Below are 22,405 nucleotides of genomic sequence, written 5' to 3' on the forward strand. Positions count from 1 at the left end.
GCCTGAATGGGCAGCTACTGAGCTGGGTGACAGGCCCCACTGAGATATTCCTTATATTCCTACGCATACTTATGCTTACAACTTTTCATAAAAAAAGCTTAATTTAGTAAGTCTTGCACTTACATGACTGGGTCATATTTCCTAACTTCTCCATTCTTGCTTGCTTGCTCTATCTCTCTATCGCTCTATCTATCGCTCTATCTATCTATCTATCTATCTATTTATATGTGGTGCTGAGGATCGAACCCAGGGCCTTGCATGTACGAGGGAGTGCTCTACTGCTAAGCCATAGCCCTAGCCCCTATGCTTCTATGTTTTTTTTATTTGTAAAATAAGTTAAGTATATATATTTGTAGTGCTTAAAACATGAGAAGTACTTTAAAGGGTTATATTATTGATATTTGTTGAGTACTTAATATGAAATATACACTAGCATAAGCATTCTAAAAGAGGTTCTCATCTAATTACTCCAATAATCTTATGATGTTGGTATTGTTAGACCCATTTTCAGATAACTGAAGGGTGAGAAGTAAAATAGCATCTCCTACATCACAGTTGTCAAGTGGTGGAACAAGGACTTAAAACTGGGTGTTTTGCCTCCAAATTCAAAACTCTTTTTACCATGCAGCTCTGTTCCTGAAGATCATTTGAAAGATTCCTATTTTCTAGAACACAATGCAAACTAATTTTCATATATATATATATATATATATATATATCTGTTTTATTTTTACTAGTATGTAACACAGGCTAATCAAAGCTGACTGAACAATACAAAGGGAGGATTATAAAACATTGCAGTTTTGAGTTACAGGTTTTATATATACACATATTTCTGCAATCTTCGGAACATACCTCTGTAATACTCTGAGTAGTTTCCTACTTTTGATGGGGTATTGCTTCTGAAGGTTGATAAATGCCTCATGAATACCTTTATCTATTAGGCTACTAAATGCTGTATGATTTTCCGGCAGTTGTAGTAGAGCACGCCAAATGAACATTCTGAAATTAAAATATATTTTTAAATAAATTTTTTTTTGAAAATTTTGAAATTTTAAAAATGATTTAACAATAAAAGATTTAAAACTTTACCTGTATTTTGTTGGATATTCACCATAGCCTTTTAATAAGATTTGTAAACGTTTTTTGTTTAATCCATCTGACAATTCATTCTAAAAAAAGAAAAAAAAGAAGTGACATAATCATGAAACTGAAAACATGGTCATCTTGTCCACGGTGGCTTTCCAACTTTAGAATACACACACAGTAAGAAATATTATTCACATCACCAGATTCTATATCACACACACTCTCTCCCTCCTTCCTTTTAAGCACAGACAGATACACAGCAAATATAGTTTATTATGTATTCTTTTCCCAGGAGAGGACTTTTTTAAAAAGTTAGTAAATTCTTCAGGTTTTGGGAGCCAACGGAAAAGATAAAAAAAATATTGTGTAGATATTTACATAGCCATTAAAAATGTAGCCATTTTAAAATGTAAAAATTATTCTTAGCTTGAATAGCCTGACTGGGGCCATGGTTGTAATTTTCTTTCTTCCCTCACCATCTCTCTCTCTTTTTCTTAAAATTCTCAACAGTTCCCTCAAATGAAAGCACGAAGGCCAACTCTGGTGGAAAATCTTATCTAGTTCAGCCTTTTATCCTCAGTAACTTCTGACAGCTCCTTACATCTAAAACTTTCAAGTCAATTTTTAATCTTAGTAGAAAAATAATTTTTATGGGCTTTAGCTATTTTCATAAACTATCTCATTTGATGCTAACAACTACATAAAGGAGGTGGGATGTTATCTTCCTTTATTCATGAAAATGGGAAGATTAGAGTTCAGTGACTTGCTCATGGTCAGGAATCTGCAAGTCCTGGCTCAAACCTGACACCCGATTCTGTTTTAGTTCAGTGATCTTTTTGCTACAAGAAACTAAATATTCAAGAAAGTAGTGAAGGAAAGCCCAGATGATGATGAAAGAAGATTCCCATTCAAGAACCAGACACCAGACACAGAGTGCAACCAGTCCAGTCAGGAGCAAAGTGATCCAGGAAGGAGAAACGCTGACTACTGCCAACAAGATACTGGCCACCGCTGATTCCTCTTGTTAAACAAACTATAGAACACTCTGGGGAGTTGGGGCTGAATTTTATCTGTTCTTGTCTTGGCCATCAGCTTCTGGTGCCAAGCCTCGTTGAAGACATGCATTTCTTCCCACAGCTGTGTTTCACTGAACTTCTTCCTTAGGGCTGGCTCTGGGTTCCTCAGAAGCAGCTCACTCCCTGACATCATTTGGTAGGAGATCCACATTGGTCCACTAGAGGACTGCCAGAAACTCTGATTGTGATAAGCCTTTTATTTTCATAAGTCACCTGTGATCATATTCATTAGTTTTCCCAGAAAAGACTCTTGTAAATTCCCTGGAATGCTGAATCAAACAAAGCACCAAATCCGAAGACAGTATTACAACCATCCGACACAGGGTTCATATGTAAGACTTCCAGGTCAAGTCTCGGGTAGCACTCAGCTCATCTTCTTCTAGAGCGTTCACTGAATAGGAGCAATACCACCCAATCTTCACACAGCTTTAGCTTTGTGCTGGCTATTCAATTTTTTTTAAAACTAAGTGATAGTTTCTAGGGTTACATGAAGAGAAGTCATAAAAATATAAAGCAAATCAATGACATCATTAATATACAAGAGAGAACAACAGTTACATCTATGGGGTGAAGATAAAAGTGTGATAAGCACTTAGAAGGCTCCAAAGTTCCTGCTAATGCTTTATATCTTAATGTAGAAATGGGTATGTGCAGAAAAAAGTAAATATAGCATGTCTAGTCCTGTTACCCTTAGAAGGCTTGTTTGTAAGTTTGGCTCATGTTTGTGTCTAGAAGATAGAATTTGGAAGAATTTCTATCATCCTCACAACCAATAAGAATTGTTCAATGTGCCTAAATTGTATAATGTGGTTTATGATGAACACTTAAGAGTGTTCACTTTTCTCTCAAAGTCTGGAACTTAAAACATGTTAAGCAGGTGCCTATATAACCAGCAAAAGCCTTGGGCACTGAGTCTAATGATTTCCTTGATAGACAATACTTCACATATGCCTTCAGAATTTACCGCTGGAGGAATCAAGTATGCCCTGTGACCCAGGGGGAGAGTACTCAGGGAAGCATGTGGCCTGCTTTTCTCTAGACTTCACCTTTGCTAATTGTGCTTTGGATCTTTTCACTGTTACATGTGTGTAACAAAGCACCAAATATGAAGACAGTACTAGAGCCACCCAACACAGGGTACATATGTGATCTTTTTATTTATTTTTATTAAGTTGTAATATGCTTTATACATTCTTCTGTGTGTGTGTGTTTCATATTTTTAAAAGGCTTCAAGATAAAGTTATTTAAACTAATGTGAAAAATACCAAATGTTGGTGAGAACATGGAGCAACTAGAACTCTCAAATACTGCTCGTGGGCATGTAAATTTGCTTCAACCAGTTGGCAAGGTGCTGGTAAAGTTCCTTTTTTTTTTTTAATATGTGTCATGGTAACACTGGTGTGTCTGGTTTGTGAAAATTCATTGTATACTCGTGTACTCTGCAAGTGTGCGTATTTATTTATCATCAATAAAGAGCTTAAAAATTCCTCTAAAATGACATAACTTCTCTATTCATATTTATATTCTCTTTCTATTCCAAAGTACTATCAGTGCTTTAGAGGAAGTTAGGAAAACACACAAAAATTTATATAAGAAGAAAACTCACTGAAATTTCTACCCTCAAAGGTAAGTCTACTATTAGCATCCCAGCTACTTCTAGGAGGATAAAGATGGGACAATGAGCAAGGAGAAAGAAAGGCATACTTGAATTTCCCCCCTTTATTATTTTCTGTATCAGCATTGTCTAAAAGGTACAACATGGGCTACAAAATTAAAAATTTTCTAGGAATCACATTCAAAACATAGAGAAATAGGGAAAATTCAGCTTAATATTGATTGTAAGTTTTCACACCTTCTTACTGTGAAAGTGTTTTAATTTAGAGTGTGTTTTAGAAAGTGTTTTAATTCAGACTAGCCACACCTCAAGTATTCAGTCACATGCTAGTGGCTAGCATATTAGACAGTACAGTTCTGTACTGTCTTTTTAAAGTACTTAAACATGTGCTACATTTATGTCAAAACATAAAATGCATAAAAGCACAATGTAATTTCAGTTACCATGTTCTTCTCTTCATATAATATTCCTTTAGGTTCCAGGACAGGGAAGTGATAGTGGCCTACAAATCACAAAATTTGCCTACAATGGTGTTATGATAAAACAGAATTTAATGATAAAATATTCTTACCTCTTTATTTTCAAAAGTACCAGTGAGGTCTTGTTTTAATATTCTAGTCTGAATTTTGCTATCTCTGGATTTTGTTGGCCGCTGTATTCTTCCTGAAGGAACCATCATCTTAACATCACTGGCATTCAGTTTATTCTTGGGCAAATCTTCGATTACTTTCACTAAAGGAGGTGGTGGCTGAAAGGAGAAAAAAAAACTATATGTACACACACAGTGGATATCCTTGGAAAATAGGTCTTTATATATGATTTCTGAAATTATGTATAATTATTCTTCAGGTAAAAAGTATAAGTAAAATGTCTAACAATGTTTTCTTTTCCTTCTTCTTCTTCTTTTTTTTTTTTTTTGTACAAGGGATTGAACCCAGGAGCGCTTTTAAATTCTTTTAAATTTTGGGACAGGGTCTCATTAGATTGCTGAGGGCCTTACTAATTTGCTGAGGCTGGCCATGAACTTGTGATCCTCCTGCTTTAGCTTCCCAAGCCACTGGATTACAAGAGTGTGCCATAGCACCCAGCTTTAAGATTATTGACTAATAAAGCAAATTTCTGCCATATTTCTTTGAAAAAGAATGATACATGATTAATATCAGCAATAGGGAGAATTTAATTATTCCTTGAAAGCTGGCCTAAAACCATACAATGCAAACCCATTTCCATGCTTGCATGACAAGGTTAGTAGTACAGTGACACTCTACTCCAGAGAAGGTATAGCTGCCCACGTGGTCATCAAAACTCTGAGAGAACCACCCTAGCAGTCTTCAGGCTCAAGTGATATCCAAGGGAGAGGAAACTGCCAAATGACTTTCCTCTGACAGCACAGGACCCCCACCTCTCTGTCCAGACTCAAGGCTATAATCCACACAGTGAGGACTGTCAGTTCTTTACTATATCAACTGCTTTGAGGCAGCTCAGATGGCATGACTTAGGACCCAAACCCTTATTTTTATGGGGTATATCAAATGGGAAAATAACCGACAACTTCCATGTATGCAAGGTAAAAGGACTCATTAGAATCTGTTCTCCATACATCAGATTCTCTTTGAAATCAGAAGATACTCCTTATTCAAAAGAAATAAGCAGATAAGGTCACTGAGACTTTCCACATTCTAAACACAATTAAAGCACAACGACCATTTATATTCTATGATTCAGTTCTTTAATTCTTCATCTATGGAATAGAATTAAAAGTAGTCTTGACTTAAATATTATGCTCATCTTTAATATCCTTAGTTTATCTGCTCTCTGACTTCAACCCTTTCTTCTAAATTTGTATCAAACTTTTTTTTTTTATTCTAATGTTGTTTTCCCCTAGTTGTACTTCATCGTCCACCTGAATTACAACCTCCAAGAGTCAGGGCCTGAGATGTGACCTGATTTGACATACCTTTGTACTGTTACAATTTCAACACATAAGAATCCGTTTACTTATTATTAGCCCAGTATCAGAAATTCTCTCAGGACAAGGAAAGTGCAGAAACAAAATGTGGAAGGAATGGTACACAGGTGGGTTCAGGTTTTTAGAGAATATGCAGCTGAAGATCCATAAAGACAATGATGGTGCAGGGGATGTACCCAAAACTTGGAAAGAGTATTCCACCTTGTTTAAATTAAGCTGGGTTTTCTGTTCAATGTCATCTCAATTTGCTCAATAAATAAGAGCATGGAGGAACTCTATGAGTCACTCCTACCACAGTTGTTCTCAGATACCTCCCTGCCTCTTTCTATGGTTTAGTTAGTACTGAAAAACTAACTAATAAGGCTGAAAAGTCTCTCACTAAGGATAGATAATGTACAAATATTTTTAAATATATTAATATATAATAAATATTATAATACATAAAATATTGCTATATGTTATGTGTAAACATAATAATCTAAATAAGAACCACAGAGTATAATCCAATGTTAGAGAAGATGCATGTTTATAGACACCTACACATACACATGTTTAGATGATTATTTGCAGCTCTGTGGATTTACTTCAAACACTGAATGAGTGAATATTGAATCCTGATTCTAGGGGAAAAGAGTTAAATTCCTGGGAGCCTCTGGCCACAACATTTTCATCAACTGATCAATAATATAACCTTGTTTTATGTGTGCTTCTGTTTAAAGAAAGAACTTCATTCAATATACATTGTTGATTCATTATCATTGAACCCAGAGCCCAAAGCAGTGTGACAATGACTAAATGAGTTTTTCTAACATACATATTTTCATTTAAGGCACAGCACAGCCTTCTTGTGCTCAGAAACACCACAGACAACTCTATAGCACTATGACTAGGCTTCAGTTTAAACCATGAAATCACAACAGAAAGCCCCAAAGTGCAGAAACATGACACTAAAAGGACCACGAAAAAGAGACAAGATTAGAATACAAGAGCTGCAACAAGAAAGCAAAGCACTGCCTTGTTCAACTTTAGGGCACAGAGCAACTCAAAATTTTCACTACATCTGCAAATGACTATAAAAGCTCCGCAAGAAATGATTTTGGCATTACAAATAAATTTTAGTGAATAGGCAAATTCTCAAATATACCCACAAATAGCAAGGGGTGACTGCATATATTTATACAAAAAAGACAAAAGACTGAGAATGCAAACATTAAAGTCATCTGAGAATGCTGAGACATTAAGTAATTTTTATTTATTTGTTATCGGTAGTTTTTGATTTTTTTCCTGAAATGAGACACTTATTACTTGTATAATGTTTTTAAAAAGGTAAAGGCAAAAAAGAGACACACACACACACACAAATACTGTGTTAAGAATCAGACACCTGCTCTACTAGTGACTAGCTGTGTGACTAGGCTGGGGCACAAACTTCCCTAGGACGACTAGGAGTCTGCATACAATCTAACTTGTTAGCTGGAGGGCTTTTAGAGAACCACAGCAGAGGGCTGGGAGTGTATCTGATGTAGGTACCAGATGCAGAAATAAAAATGGTTCCAACAAGGGACCATGAATATGTACGAATACATTCAGACTTCATTTTCCATAATAGATGCAATGTATCATCCATGTGGGCTGATTACTGATTATGGACAATAAGAAAAGTTTTAAGTATGGGAAAATAAGTGAGGTAAAAGGATTAGAGAGGACATTGAGAGCCAAGTAGAAGAGTCTGGACAGAATGCAAAAGAAGGAAGTCACTAAAGTGTCATTATTTAAGAAATAATGATGAAAGTATTTTAGAAAAATGTTGTACAGGAGATAAGACTGATGGGCAGGGATAGCACCGTGGGCTCTAAGGTTAGGGTATTTGTTTAAATTACTGCTATTCATGGGTACTTTATGAGGAAAAAAAACAAGTACAGTTATTATGGAGACAGAGAAGCAGCACACAGATATTTCAAATTTAAGAAATTATATGACTTAGTATTAACAAGATTTAGGAAATAAAGAAACAGTCACAGAGCTTCAATTTTTCTAGCCACAAGATGGGAAGAAAGAGGAGACAGAAATAAAGAAACTAAGATTAAATACCTCTTGTGGGAAGGAGATCATGAATGATATCTTGCATGAGACAAGGACACCAAACAGGTCATTTAAAAAGGCAACCACTTAAGCAAGGAACATTGGTGAGAAATCACAACTGGAAATGTGGCTCTGGGAATAAGAGCAACAAAATACACCAAAAAAATAGGTGGTAAATTCCAAATCAGAAAAGAGGAGCATGGATATTCTTCTTCTTCTTCTTCTTTTTTTTTTTTTGGTTCTAGTTAGTTATACATGACAGCAGAATGCATTTCAATTCATTGTACACAAATAGAGCACAACATTTCAATTCTCTGATTGTACATGATGTAGAGTTGCACTGTTCGTGCAATGGATTTTATTCTTGATACAATACTGAAATGTTTTTAAAAAACTGATGTTGTTTACTTGATATCATACCTTATTTATTTCTTGTGTTAAAGCCTGAACTGAATATATATTCAGACTTCCATTTTCCATAATAGATGCAATGTATCGTCCATGTGGGCTAATTACTGATGTGCTAATTCCTTCATCAAGGCTTCCAATTTCAAAGAGAAGTTTACAAGTCTGTACATTGATAAATCTCATAATACCATCTTGACTTAGCACTCCAAGAACCTAAAGGTAGAAAGAAACAAAGAATTATTAAAAAACATTTCCAATGTCTAAAAGTCAAACTGTATATTCGTATACTTTACTAGGCATGTGTGTATTCATATATGAATATAATTTTTGGTAGGGGGACAAGTGAAGATCCATTCTCAGTGAGACATTATACATTTTAAAAGCACTAATTATGGTTCATGTTGATTTGCTCTGTTCAAGCCCAAATCTGGCTTTAACCAGGAATGCATCCTGGGAGACTATGAAAGGTGACACAAGAATCTTCCCTCCCCACAGGTATGCCATGTCCACTGATGACATACAGAGGGGATACATGACTAACAGTTTCAAACCTTTACCTCCACTGCTGTCAGAAGCAGAGAAGACAGGGTTTATCTACCAATTCCCCTCTACCTGCACCCATGTCTCCTGGTGAGGCTCCCCACTGTTTACCTGTCTTCTGCAATTGTAACTAATATTTGGGGAGTGGAGAAAGATTTGGGGTTGCAAAACATCTTTGTTGTAGATGAGTTAGAGGGAAGCTAGTCTTTTAAGAGAAAAAAATTAATTTGAATTCGAAACATTAAAAGCATGTAATAAAAAAGTTTAAGCAAACAAACTCTCTGCTCTCTGGGCCTTAGGCATAGGCTCTTTCTCAGAGCAGGTAGCTATAAGTGGTAACACCAACTGATTCCTCAAAATGCAGATGCTGCTTGTTATACAAAAACTAGTTTGGAGGGGACAGTCTCAAAAATGTGTTTTTCTCTTCATCAGCTGGTAGAGAACAAACTCCCTCATCTGCAGCTAATGGAAACCTTTTGGTAAGATCCTATCCAAATTATAGATGCACATGATCTTTATGCCATTATTTCAATTCTGGAATTTTATCTTACAAATAGGATGTGTAAAATGGCATTTGCTACAAGCTGTTCTGTGCTATATTATTTGTAACAGGAAAGGACTAAAATTAACTAAGGAGCCCAATAATAAAACTGATTTAAAAAAATAAGTATGAAACACTACTCAGCTATAAAAAAGAAGTTCTATACTAATAGAGAATAATCTCCAAATTAAGTGAAGGATAAAAGGTGCAAGGATTGTATAAAAAGAGGGGAAAACATGATGTTATATATAAAAACAGTGGTTATAGGGGATCAGACCCATGGGAGAGAGGGCTGAGGCCCTTACCACTACCTGCTTTTTATAAGTTTTATAATTTCAACCATGTGAATGCATTATCTATTAAAAAATGTATGTATAATAGATATGATATATATATGCAAACATTCTGTATACATATGTATGTATGTACGTATGCATAAAACATAATGAGTGTAATTTGTTAAAGTGTGAGGTCCATGATGGTCAATTAAAATAAGAAAGTTAAGGTAAATATTTGTGAGAAATATAAAGAACATAAGATTTTGCAATTTTTTCAAGTCTAGCCTCTTCACAAAAATAATATACTTTAGGGGCTAGAGTTGTGGCTCAGAGGTAGAGTGCTCGCCAAGCATGCGTGAGGCACTGGGTTCGATCCTCAGCACCACATAAAAATAAAGATATTGTGTCGACCTATAAGCAAAAAATAAATATTAAAAAAAATATACTTAGAATTTCAGATTCTTGTCCGTCAGGGTATAAGTTAAATAAGTATAAGCTAAAATAGTTTAATGTCCTACAATTCCATTACTAACCTGATTAGAACCAGCATCAAAACTATCAGGAAGAAATTCCAGATGGCGAATGGCTCTAACTTTAGTTGGCATTTGGATAATTCTGAAGAGCTGTGTAGCTTCCAAGCACCACAAATGAAGGTGATTTGATTTGCCTCCAGCAGCCAGGATTCGACCATCTCTATATTACCAAAAAGATGAAAAAGTAAGACCAGCTGACCTGTCAACAGCATTACGGTTCCACAGAACTTTCTGTGATGACAGAAATGCTCTCTATGCTGTCTAAAGTAGTGACCACTAGCCACATGATTACTGACTGCTTGAATTGTGACCAGTGCTACTGAGGAAATTAATTTTTATTTTTATTAATTTAAATAATCACATGTGGCCAGTGGCTACCAGACAGGACAGTTTACATTTACAGGGGTGTGTATATGCATACATTTTTTTCACCTTTTGTGTTAAGGCATCAGCTTAACAAACACTTGTGTGACCACTTGATCAGGGATTTTCTGAGTAACATTTACATTTTAGAGCATAATCTCTCACTATACAACTATACAACTTTTATATTTCACATACAATTATACAGAATTGATAGTGCATTGCTATACATATAAAAACATTAAAAAAGGCCAAACTTTTCCTACTCAAAGAAGGAAAGGTGCAAAAAGGATAAGTAGTATTGGTTTGCAAGGCTATTGCTTATTTATTCGAGGACTTATCAAGTTCCTACTAAAAGGCAGCTACCACTGTAGCAGCCAGGGACAGAGGAGGAAATAAAGCTCTTTGAAGAGAGCTATATAGGAAAGTGACAGGACTTGACAATGATTTTTTTTTTTTTAATTAGTACTGGGGATTGAACCCAGGGCCTTATGCATGCTAGGCAAGCACTCTACCAACTGAACTATATCGCCAGCGTCACTGACAATGATTTAAAAGATCACTCTATCTGCTTGTGCAGAGACTGATGTTAGGAAATGGAAGTGAAAATAAGTAGACTAAATAAGGAGGCTAGTACAGCAGTCTGAAAAGAGACTAAAGTTGCTTGGGCTAGGGTAAGATCAGTGACAATGGACAAAAAATTTGAACAACTCGATTTGATGAGTGTAATTTGTTAAAGTGTGAGATCCATGATGGTTTGATAGTTGGTGGGATTTACTGATGACCTAGACGAAGAGTGAGAGAAAAGAGGAATTGACCCCAATTTCCCAGCTCTTCCATTGAAGAGGCCTAGAAATACTGATCAACCCAATCACAACAAGATTAGGGGCTCAAAATACCATCTTCCAATAAACTGAACTCACATTCTTTAGAGAAATAGCCGATTCCAGGCTTGGGACAAAATGTACAAGATAGACATGGAATATCTAGACCTATCAGAAAGCATAACAGCTACTATAGGCAACTGGGGTGGTATCAAAAGGGATTCAAGAACAAACTTGAAAAGGATCCCACTGGTCAAAGATGAAAGAACCAATGCACCACCAAGGCTATTAATGGCAAGCTGGGCACAGTGAAGTATGCCTGTAATCCCAGCGACTCTGGAGGCTAAGCAGGAGGATCACAAGTTCAAGGCCAGCCCCAGCAACTTATCAAGAGACCTGTCTCATAACAAAAAACAAGAAGGACAGGATGTAGGTGGGTGTTAAAGCACCCCTGGGTTCAATCTACACACACAACAACAAACAAAAACCCCTAAAACTACATTGCATTAAAATGTACCAACTATGTTAAATCTATGAGTCTACAAAGATTAAATATAAAAAACTTCAATGACCACCTTTGAAAAATGCCAATAAATCAATTTTTACATAGAAAACTGGCTGAAAAAAGAAAGAGAAGAAAATCAAGCATTTTCCTGTTTTTCCTTTACAAACTATATATCAAAGTAATCAGGGTGGACGAGTGGAAGTGTTTCTATGAAAGGGTTCTAATTAATAAGTGAAGAAATGACAGAATTAGAACTAGTTAATAAGTGAAGAAGGAAAGTCAAAATAGCACCATTGTGCTAACCACTTGTCCAATAGTGGATCTAGGTAATGATTATTAATGGCCATTAAAATCAGAAGAGAAAGGGTTCTAGATTGCTCCTGAAGAAAGTACACAAACCACTTATAAGATTTTCTTGCTTCTTGCTCAGATAAAGTCTCCAGTTTTTAGATATACAAATATAATCAGCGTACAGGAAATACATACATAATAGGAACATATTAATAATACAACATAGACATAAAGAGTAAAATCCACAATACATAAAACTGCAGGAGAGATGATCAGTTAACAAATACATATCCACCAAATCCAATGTGTGAACCTTGTTCTGTGGCTGATTTAAACAATTCAGTCATAAAAAAGACAAATCAGGGAAATTTTAACAATGATGTACGGCAATATTAAGAAATATTTAATTTTTAAAACGTGATAATGACTCTATGGTTATGTTCTTAAAATAGCCCTTATCTCTTTTTAGAGGTATGCATTGAAATATTTATGGATGAAATGATATACTTAATCTTTGTTCAAAACAATACAGTAGGAGCAATAGATACAGACAAAAACAGGAGTAGCCATTAGTTGATTACTGTAGCTGGTCAGAGTACTTAAGAGTTCATGCACCTTTTTATTTTTGTGTATTTTTGAAATTTTGCAAAAATAAAGTAAAAAAAAAAAAGCCTGCAGACCACGTCTAAATTTGAAGAAAACTGTTCCTTACTCGACAAGAAGGTAATCAATGAAAATTTGTAATTTTCAGCTGAAATTACATTTCTTTAAAAATTCCCAGTGTATTAAAATGCACGTTACCTGGTCACAGCAAACACTTTATATATAATACTTGAGCTTTCAGGTGGAGCTGGCAATTGATATTTGCAAAAAAGAGTATCACATTCCCAGGCAAAGATGGAATTATCTTTAAAACAGCTGAGGATGGTATTACTTAAAGGAAGAAAGAAAACCTAAAGAGCAATAGAACAAGTTATCTTTTATGTAAGGTTCAGATAGTCCTCTTAAAATTATAAATTTTCCTTTTTTAAAAAAATTACCTTTTTTTAAACTAGAGAAAAATACATTTCTAACACATGACAGGATAATACTGATATTTCATAAATTATAATACACTAAAAAAGAAATGGTAAAACCTTTTCAACTAAAAGATTATGTGACTGTAATGACTAGACAATTCACAAAATTCTAAGTAAAAATCTAAAACTTTTTATCTTTTATTAAAGGACTCAAATGAAAATAACATTCTGAGCATCAAATTTATTCAAAAACCAATGACAGACACATAAACAAACTGATGTTCACACAATATACAATAATGAAATCACCAAACCACATATCTCTCAGAACATATCCTTCACACACACACACACACACACCCAACACATATTTATAAATTAACTATCAGTCATCTGCCACATAATGTTTCATTGTTTCTTTTCGGTCAACATCGTTGTCTCCTAAATCATAATAGAGCTTTAAAGTTACTATCACCTAGTGAGGTGGTAGCACAACTCATTACTCAAGTGTGTGGGTGATGCTGGTGTAAACAAACCTAATGCACTGTCAGTTGTGAGAGTATAGTTCACACGATAATGTACAGTACATGCTAGCTGATAATAATAAATGACTATGTTTCTGCTCTATGTTTTTATTATACTATATTTTTTATCATTACTTTAGACTGTACTCACTCTACTCATTAAAAAAAAAAAAAAAAAAGAAGTATGCTATGTTGCCCTGGAAACAGCCTCATATATGTCATGCTCACCCCATCTCTTGATCACATCAAGAGGCCACATAGGGTGAGTGACCTATGCCATCAGGGTTTGTGTTAAGTACACTCACTCTCTGATGTTCACACAACATACAACTGTGAAATCACCAAACGACATGTCTCTCAGAACATGACCCTTGTCAGTCAGCAGTAGTTCCAATACTAAATGCTGATAAATATTAAAAATACCAGTGAAAGTGCAGGGAAAGGGCAGTGTCACACACTGCTGCAGGGAGTGAACACTAGCTAAAGACATTACACAACCTGTCTCAGCAGTCTTAAAATACATCTCTCAGGTAGTTAATTCATTTCCTAGAGTTAGCCCTTCAGGCAGCCAGGCGCAGTGGTGCACGCCTATAGTCTCAGCAACTTGAGAAGTAGGAGGATCCCAAGTTCAAGGCCAATTTTGACAACTTAGTGAGACCCTGTTTCAAATTAAAAAATAAAAAGGGCTGGGGATGTAGCTCAGTGGTTGAGCACCCCTGGTTTCTACCCCTACTCCCCAATCACCACAACTACCAAAAAAAAAAAGAGAGAGAGACAGTCCTTTGAGAATAGTTGGAAATCATTTTAAGATAAATATAAGCATTATTTATAAGACTAAAAAGGTGAAAAGGCATACATGATCATATTTTATTACAGATTTGATTTATATAAAGAACTGAGAGAGAAATTCATTAATAGCAGAGTTAAAATGTCTTTATTTTACTCTCTTAATTTCCATTTTATACAAGCATTAATAATACTTCCTTTTGATAGTACAAAATTTTAATTAAAATTGACCACCATTTTCTCACCAGAGCTTAAACGGCCTCAAATTCAATTCTATGAATACATCTGCTCAATATTTTTTTTTTTTTTGAGAGAGAGAGAGAGAGAGAGAATTTTTTAATATTTATTTTTTAGTTTCGGTGGACACAACATCTTTATTTTATTTTTATGTGGTGCTGAGGTTTGAACCCAGTGCCCCGCACATGCCAGACAAGCTTGTTACTTCTTGAGCCACATCCACAGCCCTGCACAATATTTACACATATACAACACACCATGAAATATATTGGTTAATTAAAACCATCTATTCTGGATTAATGTCAATCAGACACAATAAAAATGCTAATAACTACATAAAATTCTGGTAGATCATACAAGGATCTGATCCACCTTGTCACTTTTTGTGTTTGGCTCACTTGCTAAACACAACTCCTAGTAGTCTGCTAAGAGATTGATTATGTTAGGAAAATTTATAATATAAAGGTCTTATAGAAGATATTTACAATAGATACATTATAATCTATAATAAATACATTAAGAAACTGTTTGAAAGGCTGGGGCTATGGCTCAGCAGTAGAGTGCTTGCCCAACACATGCAAGGCCCTGGGTTCAATCCTCAGCACCAAGTAAAAATAAATAAAATAAAGGTATTATGTCCAACTAAAAAATAAATATTTTTTAAAAATATCAAAAATGACATAATAAAATTCTTATTATAATTTGCAGTCATTTTTTCTAGAAAAGTAATAAAGTTTATTCCAACTGGAGAAGCAAAAGCTTAAAAGTTAATGAGCATCAATTGCTATTTTAGGGGAATAGTTGTGATAGATTAGTGCCTGCATGATTATTCATTACTAGATTTGTGATTTTAATTGCCAGATTTTAATGATTACAAAATTGTTCTTAATGAATCATATGTCACTATTATTTAGATAGTGTCATCTATTGATACCATAAAAAACTTAGGAAAAACATTAACAATATATATTGGGGGTGTTGAATTCAGGGATGGGGTTGCAGTTTTTCCTTGTAGAATGTGAAAATCCTAAACTTTCTGTGTTAGTCTTTTTTTCTGTTTCCATAATAAAATACCTGAGATTAGGGAATCTGTAAAAGAGGTTTACATAGTTTACATTTATAGAGGTCTAAGAGTGTGGTACCTCCTCTTGCTCAGCCCTGATGAGGGCTTTCTGGAGACAGTATAGCAGCAACACTCTGGAAGGGTAAGAGAGAGGGAGAAACCACAAGGCAAGAAGCCAGAGGAATTCAGGGGCCAGGCTTGCTCTTTTCACAATCTCTTTCTCCTTTACCAGAGTCCCCCAAGAACTGCATTGATTCCTTCTAAGTGTGGAGCCTCAATGAAGGCCCCATCTCCCAACACTGCCACATTAAGGACCAGCACTTGCACCTCTGAGGGACAAAACACAAATTATATCCAAATCAGAACTTTCCAATTCAATTTTGAGATGTATGTAAGCTATTCTTAAAGTCTGAAGACTTTAGGATAGTTACATTAGCAAGTTAAGGTCAAATGCATAATTTAGCAAGTTCTCATTGTAAGGAGACCCAGAATTAAGCTTGGCAACACTATTAAACATGTCCTGATATCCATCATAAAGCTTTTTCTGGCTGGGTGTGGTGATGCATGCCTATTATAATCCTAGCAGCTCAGGAGGCTGAGGCAGGTGGATTGCAAGTTCAATGCCAGCCTCAGGAACAAAGTGAGGCTCTAAGCAACTTAGTGAGAACCTGTCTCAAAATGAAAAATTTTAAAAAAGGGGCTGGGGATATGGCTCAGTGGGTACACACCCCTGGGTTCAATCTCTAGTACCTAAATAAATGAATAAAATTAAAAACTTTTTCTGATACATACTAAACCACAGGAATCATAAAGCCAGGATTTATTCCTAAATCCATGAAGAACTGAATATCTTACTTTGAAGCTTCAACAAAAGAATCACAATGTAATAATTTGAAGAGGTGTAACTGGTTTACCTGAGAAGCAATATGGTGTGATGGAAAGCTTTTCGGAAAGACAGGTTTGAATTCAAACTGCAACTCTTTTTGCAAACAATGCAACACAGGACAAGTTACTTGATGTTTCTGAACTTCAGTTTATCCTTTTATAAAAACAAATTACTTCATGTTTCTGAACTTCAGTTTATCCTTTTATAAAAACAAGTTACTTCATGTTTCTGAACTTCAGTTCATCCTTTTATAAAAAACAAGTTACTTCATGTTTCTGAACTTCAGTTTATCCTTTTATAAAAACAAGTTACTTCATGTTTCTGAACTTCAGTTTATCCTTTTATAAAAACAAAGTGCCAGTTACATTGTATGTAAGCAACTGGCATCTATTGCTATTAGTATTTCTGCTCCTAATACATACCAAAAGAAAAAAGAAAAAAAATCAGTGGAAAGGGGTTAGAGTCCTTTTAAAAATACTTTGAAGGCTAGGTTTGTAGCTCAGTGAGCACTTGCCTCATGTGCGTGAGGCACTGGGTTCAATACTCAGCACCACATTAAAAAAATAAATAAATAAAATAAAGATACTGTGTCCATCTACAACTAAAAAAAATTAAAAAAAAAAAACCACTTTGAAAGTCAGACATAGTGGCTCATATCTATAATCCCAGCGATTTGGTAGGCTGAGGCAGGAAGATCTCAAGTTCATGGCCACCTAGGCAATTTAGTGAGACTCTGTCTCAAAATAAGAAACAAAAAGGACTAGGGATATATCTCAATGGAAAAGCACCCCTGGGTTCAATCCCCAGTAGCAAATAAATAAATAAAAACACTTTGAAACAAAGATCCATAGTTCTTTGTCTGAAACCTTTGAGGCCAGATGTATTTCAGAATTATTTTCAACTTAAGTACTGCAATGTAACACATATTCCATAGCATCATATGACCTATGCCAACAGCTTATACTCAAATATGTTATTACAACCTCACATCAATTCAGTTCAAATTTTTGCTGCCCTATTAACCAAGGTCAAAACATATTTTGCCACCGAGTTAAACACTTCTGGGCAACCAGCACTGTGCTAAGTGATTTGCATTGGTAAATATTTTGTTGAAAAGTTTAACATGACTCTATCGCAAAGTCTTTAGATTTAACTTCTAGTTCATAAGAAATGCACAGTAGCAAAAAACAAGTTAAACAACAATGATGAAACACTAAGACAAATACAGAATGTGGGGCATTTTCCAAAACAACTGGCCTGATATCTCCAAAAAGTTAATGTCATGGAGAAAAAAAATGGAACATTTTTAGACTAAAAAGTGGAATATTTTATGATGGCACTAAAAGTGCCATCATAAAATGAACTTCATATGGGAGGGGAGGGAAGGGAAGGGGGAATAGGAAGGACAGCAGAATAAAATAGACATAGTATTGCTGTATGTATATACGTGACTGTATGATCAATGTGATTCTGCAACCTATATACTCAGAGTAATGAGAAATTATACCCCATTTGATTCAAAGGTATGATATGTCAAGATCATTGTACTGTCATGTGTAACTAATTAAAACAAATTTTAAAAAAGAATCTGGAAAAAAATTATGTCATTTAAATGAAAATGGATGGATCTTGACACCTATGTTAAGCAAAATAAACCAAACTCAGAAGGCCAAAAAAAAAAAAAAAAAAATGAACTTCATAGCAAAAGACCCAAAGAAAGTTACTTCAAGGATTTCATGCATCAGCAAAATAAAAAAATATTTCAAAGTTCTACTTAAAATTTAGAAATCAGAACCTAGAATAAAAATCCAGGATTAGTAAAAATTTAAAAAGACTTAAATTTTACTTTAAGAGTAGGATATTTATTTCCTATTTTCAACAGTGTAAGCCAGTGGTAGAACTGTCTAGCCCACCTCTAATTTTTGTATAGCCCAGGAACTAAGAATGTTTTACATTTTTAAGGGGCTACATAATTTTACTCTTGGCCTGAAAAGACAAAAACATTTACAATCTAGTTCTTTAAGAAAGAGTTTGCTGGTAATTTATAGACTATGGCGTTCTATTCTTAAAATAGTACACTTATATGCATATATCATACATATACATTTTTCCCCCAAATTTAATTTTATTCTTATACCACTAATATTTGGAATCATACTTTTTTAAACTAAAATGTCTAAATTACCAAGGAAGGTTAGCATTGGCAACTATCTAGTGTGTATAATTTTAATTTCATGGTAAAAGGAACAGATGGTCTTTGTGTTGTTGTTTTATAACTCTATTTCCATTGTGGGCTCCAATTCCCAATGCTCTTTTCTTTGGAATTTAAAATTCAATTTAAGTGCTAAAGCAATTAAAGAAGAAAAGACCTACTAAGACATTTAGTCTAAAGCCCTACTGAATAAGCTGGCTATAACTTTATCTCTTTTTAATTATTAAAGGCACACAAAGGAACTCTGGGATTTCCAGGGGGACTACAAAACAAATTTTTGGTTTGACATGCATTACTAGCTGTTCCTGTTAATAACAAAGAAATTAAAAGCAATACTGCAAATACAATATAACCTCAAGCAAAGTAAACTATCACATGGGAGACCTAGATACTCCTGAAAACAGTACTTAGCTAATCAAAAAGAAAAAAATTAAACTTAAAAGCAAAAGAAATGGATTTGTGAGTCTGTCTGTATAGTTCTGGGGATTGAACCCAAGGGTAATCTATAACTGAGCTACACCCTGAGCACTTTTAATTTTTCATATATATAAGGTTTTTTAAAAAATATTTTTTTAGTTGTCGATGGACCTTTATTTTATTCATTTATTTATTTATATGCACTTCTGAGAATTAAACCTAGTGCCTCCCACATTCCAGGCAAGCGCTCTACCACTGAGCCACAACCCCAGACCATATAGTTTTTATTTTGAGATAGGGTCTTGCTAAGTTGCTGAGCTTGGACTTGAACTTGTGGTCCTTCCACCCCAGTCTCCCAAGTCACTGGCATTACAGGCATCTGTCACCATTCCCAGTTAAGAAATTGAAAATTTTTTAAAAAGGTAGTATATTTATACAATGGAATACTAATAAGTAATAAAATGGACAAGCTATTGATACCTAAAATATAGATGAAATCTCAAACATTATGCTGAGTGAAAAAACCTTACATAAACTATTACTGAGTAATTTAATTTGTATGAAATTTTAGAAAAGGCAAAACCAACCTATGGTGGAAAACATTATACTAGTGCTTACCCAGGAAGGATATGTTGGAAATTTCTGGGATAATGGTAATGATAGGGCTATATAGGTTATATGGTTGTATGCATTTGTTGAACTTAACAAATGAATACTTAAGACCTATGTATTTCATCATATAAAAATCTTACATTAATAAATATTGAACTATAGTCAATTAAACACAGGCTCAAGTACACTGATGTCTATGATTTAAAACACACTACAAAGAATTAATGAACAGAAGGATGGGAAGATGGATAAATCCATAATACAGACAAATTGCTATATGATTGAAGTTGCTCATAACAAAATTATGGGGCTGCAGCTAGAAACTGAAACCATCACATTGTGAGAGTTGGGTTTTCACAGCTGTAATTATAATAAAACTTTAAAAAAGAAAACTTAGTCTGAAAAGCACATGCCAAGATGCCTATCACTCACCTTCTGTATGCCCACTGACTGGCGAATATTCAGTTTTCTTTTTCTCTGAAAGGTATCCAAGTCCCACAGTTGTGCTGTATCAGAAGAAGTGGTGATGGCATATCTCCCTGATGCATGCACAGAGATTGAAAATACTGATGATTCATGTCCTCTCATCCAGCTAACTAGCTCCTTGGTGACTATGGTAAAAATAAAATTGTTGCACAAGTGAAGCACTATACATTCTACATGTTCACCTATACATACTACTGTACGTAAACACTATGCATGAACTGATTTAACTGATAACTACATATTACATAAGGCACCTCCACCAATATCCACGAAAAGGGAAGCCCGCATGGCTGGCTGATAAAGTGTACCATGGGACATGTTAGTAACATGTGTCTGATGGAGGTATCAGAGGATGAGGCCTACAAAGAGTTTGAGAATAGCCTCAAATGTGACACTGAGTCTGGGAATTCTCTTGTGGGTAATAGTTTTATGTAGAAGAGTAGCATATATGGTCCATATTTTACAAAGAATACTTTGAGCACATATGGAGTATGTACTGGAAGAAGGGAAGATATTGAACAAGACTCCTTTATGTGTTGCTATAAAAATCCAGGCAGGAGATGAGGTAAACTAAGAAAGGATAATGGAAAAATGAAATAAATTCAAAAGCTATGAAGGAGAAATATCAAAGGACTTAGTGATCAAATTAATGTATTGAGATAAAGGAGGAATTATGACTCCAGTGGTTCTAGTTATGGAAGTAGATACTGATACTATTATGTAAGAAAAACAAGAGGAAGAACAGATTTTGCAGCATGGGAAAGAGAAAAGTTTGATTTTAAAAATTGATTTTGAGGTGTGTGTATTTGTGTAAGCAGAGAAACTGCCTGGTAAGGAAAACACCAAAAACTATCCATGATAATTATCACTAAGTAGTAAAAGTATAATAATTTTTATTTTATCCTCACATTTCTCTGTAATGTTTCCAAATTTTCTACAGTGGGCAAGCTTTACTTTTATGACCAGAATCCTTCCTCCATAAAGATGGAACTGAGAATAGTCAGAAAGCAAGACAACAACATGGAAACATTCAAACTGGGTCAAAACTGAAGCTACAGGAACAAATTTCTTAGGAAAACAGTTGTGGCTTCCAAACACCAATGGAAAGTCTGGTATTAGTTAATGACTAATTTTTCACTGGTCTTCAGTAAAATGAAAAAAGGATAATACTGTAAGTTTTTCATAAAGCTAATGTTAAAATATTATTCTTTAATGTCCCTGCTTTATTAAATGAAATTATGTTTTTTCAATGTCAATTAGCAAAATTAAAAATTGATACATTAAGTGGTTCAGCTACTTAGAGAGGTCCTAAGCAACTTAGTGAGACCCTGTCTTAAAGTAAAAAAAAATTTAAAAGGGCTGAAGATATAGCTCAGTGGTAAAGCACCTCTGGATTCGATCTCCAGTAACCCCTCCAATATGTATATGTATATGTATACATATTACAGTAAAATTATAATTTTTATTTTATCCTCATACTTTTCTGTTGTTTCCAAATTTTCTACAGTGAATACACTTTTTCATATTATATATATACACATGTACATACGTATATATATTACATATATATATATAACATAAATAGTATATATAATACATTTTATATATGTATATATTATATATAATGTGGTATAAAACATACCAGTTATTATACATATATTTTATTTTCTTTTTAATATATACCTATAGAATAAGGAGTTTTTCCTCCAAAGAGAGGTCTGGTTTTTGTTTAGGCTCCTATGAGGTAATTTCCCAACCCATTATTCATGGTGGTCCCTCAGGCAACATAAAAATGGTTTATGTTAAGAGAACTCAGTAGGGCCTGACTGCACAGAAAGACCAATCACATCATTAGAAGGTCTATGAGTCTAGCCTCTTGGGAGGGCAGGAGCACTAGAAATTTATTCTACCACATGGGCGATATTTCAATCAATCATGCCTTTTTAGTGATAAAACCTGACACCAGGCTTGGTGAACTTCCGGGGTTAGCAACATTGGTGCTGACTGCTACAGGTCAGTGCTGGGAGGGTAATGTGTCCCCGAGGACAA

At 34.7% G+C, this 22,405-nt stretch overlaps 1 protein-coding gene across 10 annotated transcripts in view; it reads right to left on the reverse strand.

Moving 5' to 3' along the window:
* The window catches only part of Tbc1d31 (TBC1 domain family member 31), a 67,573-nt gene that overhangs the window by 31,384 nt on the left and 13,784 nt on the right, over window positions 1-22,405 (reverse strand). For 9 of the 10 annotated variants that reach the window (XM_027949661.2, XM_071602148.1, XM_027949656.2 and 6 more), the window contains 7 exons: window positions 20,303-20,481; window positions 12,916-13,067; window positions 10,132-10,291; window positions 8,252-8,452; window positions 4,352-4,528; window positions 1,093-1,172; window positions 856-1,002 (listed from right to left, as the gene is read on the reverse strand). In XM_027949661.2, the coding sequence (XP_027805462.2) occupies window positions 856-1,002; window positions 1,093-1,172; window positions 4,352-4,528; window positions 8,252-8,452; window positions 10,132-10,291; window positions 12,916-13,067; window positions 20,303-20,481 (1,096 nt within the window). Of the gene's footprint in view, window positions 1-855; window positions 1,003-1,092; window positions 1,173-4,351; window positions 4,529-8,251; window positions 8,453-10,131; window positions 10,292-12,915; window positions 13,068-20,302; window positions 20,482-22,405 lie in introns of those variants that run through there. The other variant, XM_027949669.2, reaches the window with a different exon arrangement.

Source organism: Marmota flaviventris, chromosome 15 (genome assembly GCF_047511675.1).
Source record: "Marmota flaviventris isolate mMarFla1 chromosome 15, mMarFla1.hap1, whole genome shotgun sequence".
NCBI lineage: Eukaryota > Metazoa > Chordata > Mammalia > Rodentia > Sciuridae > Marmota > Marmota flaviventris.